Raw genomic sequence first — 4,958 nt, 5'->3', positions numbered from 1 at the left:
ACAGAGAGAGAAACACAGAGTAAGAGAGTGGGTGGGGGGAAAACACGGGGAGGAAAGGGTAAAAAGAAAAGGGAGAAAACATTTACATTAACAAAAGATTCAGACTTCTTTTGGAGCTCAGTGTCTTCTTTCTTCACCTGACAATTACTGTGGATAACTTGAGGTGAGTCTGTTTCAATTTCCTGCTCATTCATGTTTTGGTTTCCGTCACCAACGACAGTGTGGTCACAACTGCCAACAAATCACGGCAATCAACTGTGTCCCTGCAAATGTTGGCGGAGAAACTAGAACGTTTTCTTAAGGTTTAATCGCATTCTGTTTTGCTTTAAATTGCTGTATATTTTTTAAGTTATAAAAGGCGTTTTTCATAGTCTTTGCCATTATTGCCAGTTTCGCCTGACAGCTGAGATTTCTTCAAATTGGAACGACATGGCAATTTGTGTAACTAAACCTGTAGCTAGTGTTGTACAATTGTCTTTTTTTGTAGGCAGAACAGACGTTTAAGTAGGTATTTGCGTGAGTCACACAATGCACACAAACACACCTTTTGAGTCAGTCAGATTTTATAGTCTGTGATGTGGTCACTAAGGGGAGCTCTATTTGTACGAATGACAATAAAAAGTAAAGAATTGGGGAAGAAGCAAACTTTTATTGTTTGTATTGTAAGGAAACCAAAGGCCGAGATGATTCAGTATGACAGTGTCGCCAACTTGATGGTGTAGTGTGTCATTTTTAGGGCTATTGCACAATATTACGCAGTTTCACTACTGGTGCTTTGATGCGACTGTCAATGTGGTTTGACCGGCTTTCTGTAAACACTGCCATGTGGTTTAATCTTTGTCTCTCTTATCCTTTGAAAGTTGGGGGAAATTCTTCTATTAAACAATATTTCTTTAATGCGGTAGAGAAGAACATTTCAATTGAACACTGTCACATCATCAGCATTACAGCTATACATTATTTTAAAGAAAAATAATCTTGAATTATTCACTGTTGACAATGTCAATATGTTTCTAAGTCTTAGTTTGAAAAAGATATAGTCTCTAGCTACAACGATTATTATCATGAATGCGATATTGCTTTGAATCTTTTTAACACTTGGACATTTCCTAATTTATTAGTGAATTAATCTTATTGCATTTTATTTTGCACTCTTTTTAAATGTGGTCAATTAATGAATTTACAAGAATCTCACTTAAAATAGACTGTTTTTCATTTGAATACCAACCGAACAGACAAATAAAACCCCAAACATAGCTAAGGGCCAAATTGTTAAAATAAAATAAATAAATAAACACAACTTTTACAGCAAGGCGACAGTCCTCAAGGTCCTGCCCTCTTACATATGATAGAAATGTAGGCTATAGGAGCAGTTTTTTTTTTTTTTAAAGTAAATGTCTCTAAAACTAAACAAATGTCTGGTTGTCAAGATTAAATATATAAAAAATATTGAAAGGTTTGCTTTGCAGATGAGGGTGTGATTATTTGAGTGTGCGCCTAAAGGGTGTGCTCCTAAAATAATACTCAAGATATGTTGAACAAGTGATGACATGTCACTTTTGAAAATGTTTTCCAGCAACATGAAACAGGTAAGTACAACTTGTTGCACGGCAGCAGCCTACATGATCAATACAGACCATCTGTTGTATGAACTGTTTAAATATCTCTTGGTATTTACTGCTGAGAGCTACCTCACATTTCTGCACCATGCAAATTGGCTTCCATAAAAAGAATATATATTAAAAAGTGCTGCAAGAATATAAGTCTCTTAATAAGGCGGTTGAAAGTATTTTATTAATATATAAACACTTTCTATGAAACAACAACTCCAGTGACATCCAGTTAGTCCTGTTAGACTGTTGTGCACGTCCCCAAGGCTAAACGTCATTATAATAAAGTTATATCTTTTTAAAACATCTCCCTGTACAAACTTGGACTTCTAAAGTTACTTTCCTTAAACAGCAGGGCGTTATATGTTTAAAGAAATTGGAGCCAACTAGAAGCAAAATGTTCATTAGCCAGGGGCAATTGCTGCTGTGGTTGAATATATGTTTTCTGTTGTAGTCTGTTAATAGAGTGGGAGGACGTGTTTATGGGATTATCTCTAAACGATCTAGGTAACAGGTAACATTAAATCCAGTGCAACAGTGCAAGTCATTGATGTGTTTTTATTAGTCTTTAACAACAAAAACAAAGCTCATTGGATCAAAATAATAAGTTATATCAGGCCTTGGATACAAAAAAAGTGCGTGTTAGTACTATCAATTAAGTGTTGATTTTAGTCATTTCTTCATGGGATGTTATTCCAGGTTAAATTGTTATAATTGTTATGTATGTATGAATTATTACTCCAATACGGAATCCGACACAGTGACTGTTGCTCTTTACTCATGTCTGGTCTCGTTGTTCAGGAATTAAGATTCACAGTTAAAACCTGTTAGACTCCTACGCTTTCCTGCAGAAATAACTACTCATACACTGTATTGTCAAACTGACGTCTTATTAAACATTGGGAAGGATTCAGAGGTGAGGCTCTTAAAAAGTCCGTTCATTTGAGTAATGAAATGTATTAAAGTCACTTTGGCATTTCTTCTGCCTGTTTTTCGGTACAAAAATGCATTCATATTATAGTCACTTGTTTAAGAAATGGCCCTAGAAACATTGTCTTATATTGATTCAATGTAATGACTGCTTTCATTTGCTTTGTGAGGGTGTTTGCTAAAAGTGATATGACCCTAACTCAGTAAAAGGTTCTATCCAATAATGTTATATATCCTTCATTTTCACTTTAAATGAATTACTAAATGTTAAACATTAAAAGCATTTACCATGATTCTCTCTTTGGCAGATCCCAAAAATGGCACAGATTACCGTTCCTCCCATCCTTAACATCACCACACCTTCCTCACCCATCGTGGATACCGGCGCTGGCACCACGGTGGGCGCCCTAATCCTGAGCCTAGTCTTTCTCTTGGGCTTCCCTGGAAACCTCTTCATAATCTGGAGCGTCCTGGCACGTGCCCGAAAGCACTCCGTCACCACCCTCCTCATCCTCAACCTAGCTATCGCCGACGGCTCTCTGATGGCCCTCACTCCATTCTTCGTCACCTACCTAATTATGAAGACTTGGGTGTTTGGGAATGTGATGTGTAAGCTCCTCTTCTACCTGTGTCTGGTCAACATGTACGCATCCATCCAGCTTATCATGCTAATGAGCATCTACAGGCTGGTTGCAGTGCTGTGGCCGCGACGCGTCACTCTGATCACCGGCCGGAAGACTGTAATATGGGTGCTGGCCGTGGTGTGGGTGCTGGTGATGTTGGCATCTGTTCCTGCAATGATCTTCAGAAAAGTGAGGATTCAGAATAACTCCTCCGTGTGCGAACCGGTTCATGATGACAACAGAGATGTGAGTGAATTTTCCCACTATCCATAATAAGAACAATCTCCCTACCAAGGCTGCGTAATCCTCTAAATCTTTTAGTTGAATAAGAATACAAGTTATAGGTTTTCTATAGTACTTGAAAATGAGTCAACTGAGTAAGAGTCATTACCACTTAATCTCTATAAACTCATCTGTGGGCATAAGGGCCTGTCGGAAGCCTTCTGGTTTGTACGAACGGCCTTATTGACAAATCACCTATGAACCGGCTTTGGTTGCTAGCAGTTCAAAAAGGTTATGTGGAAAGCAAAAGTGAGTGATGAGATGGATTGCATTGGTTGTAATCCTAGACTGTATATATAAATGGACGTAGTGTCCGTGACGTCACCCATAGGATTCTGCAGAGTTGCCGAGAAGCCCTTAGTAGGCGGAGTCGGCCACTAACGGCTCGACAGTGACGTCAGAGTCTAATCCCGCCTGCTCCAAATAAGGGCAAAGAGGCGGAGCCGAGGCGGGACCTGCTGCCTCCGAACTGGAAGTAAACAGAGCTAGCTCAGGCTAAGAAGCTAAGCTAACATGAAATACATGCATACCAAGTTACTGCTAACAGTGTAGTTCCCCTATATAGATGTTGCATTCATAATCAAATGAGACAATCTGCAAGAGAACTAGCTATATTTTGTTATTCTTAATGCTTGTCATTCACACGTTAAGAAAAGAAGTACCGATACATAGCAGAACAATTGTGGCGATGTTCAGCTTAATAAGCCTTGTTCAACATAATTTATTTAGCTAATACTACAGCAGGCGAACCAAGTCTGCGTTTCGCTGCATTCCTTGATCTCCAGTTATAACGACGGACTCCATCGCCCGGACCTAACGGAGCCGCTGTGGGCTAGCTCCGGGACGCCGGCTGGAGCTAGCCCCCTGCTGCTCCGTTAGCTCCGGCGGCCACCACTGGGATAATTGGGTCCCCTATTAACATTTGCTCCCGTTTAGCATTATGGGCGTCATAGCCATAGACTATAAAAGTCTTACCCAAGGCTGAATCATAAACTAAAATGTATATATGTATGTATAAAGTGTTACTTTACGATCTTAAGCTGGTTTAGCCATTGTAGCTGACAACAATGGAGCCGTAATAGTTATAAGTTGATGTAAGACTAATCGATCGTTAGCAGAACATGAAAAAGAACACCTATGCTTCGCTGATATAGATTGTGAATTTCACATATTTATAATGCATGTAGGATTCATATTTATCATGAATTAATAGATCTTTACATTGGACAGTGACATGTAATAAGATACTCGGTCAGAAAAGACGCACAGCAAAACGACTAATTGACATTGTAGGCAGTCTCGTTGGGTTCTGTATGCTACTATGTACCGTAAAAGCGAACCACCACGCAACCAAACAGATACACGCGAAGAAGAGGGTCATAGGGTAATCCAGTTAACTATGACCTATATACGTGACTGTGAGTAGTTTTTTACCGCTTTATGTGTTGCTACAGACGTGGACAAGTTGCTGTTAAGATCTGTAATCCGTCCAGTAATATCTTGATCTATAGTG

General features: G+C 39.2%; 1 protein-coding gene across 1 annotated transcript in view; it reads left to right on the top strand.

The window, feature by feature from the left end:
• Positions 1-4,958, top strand: part of LOC104967125 (leukotriene B4 receptor 1-like) — a 7,357-nt gene continuing 2,399 nt past the window's right edge. The window contains exons 1-2 of the mRNA XM_010796537.1: positions 1-163; positions 2,849-3,409. Coding sequence (XP_010794839.1) covers positions 2,858-3,409 — 552 coding nt within the window. The 5' untranslated portion in view covers positions 1-163; positions 2,849-2,857. The remainder of the gene's footprint in view (positions 164-2,848; positions 3,410-4,958) is intronic.

The sequence above is a fragment of the Notothenia coriiceps genome, unplaced genomic scaffold (assembly GCF_000735185.1).
Source record: "Notothenia coriiceps isolate Sejong01 unplaced genomic scaffold, NC01 NC01_scaffold00037250, whole genome shotgun sequence".
NCBI classification, from domain to species: Eukaryota; Metazoa; Chordata; class Actinopteri; order Perciformes; family Nototheniidae; genus Notothenia; species Notothenia coriiceps.
Note: the sequence above shows the minus strand (reverse complement) of the source record. Positions and strands in the feature narration are given on the sequence as shown.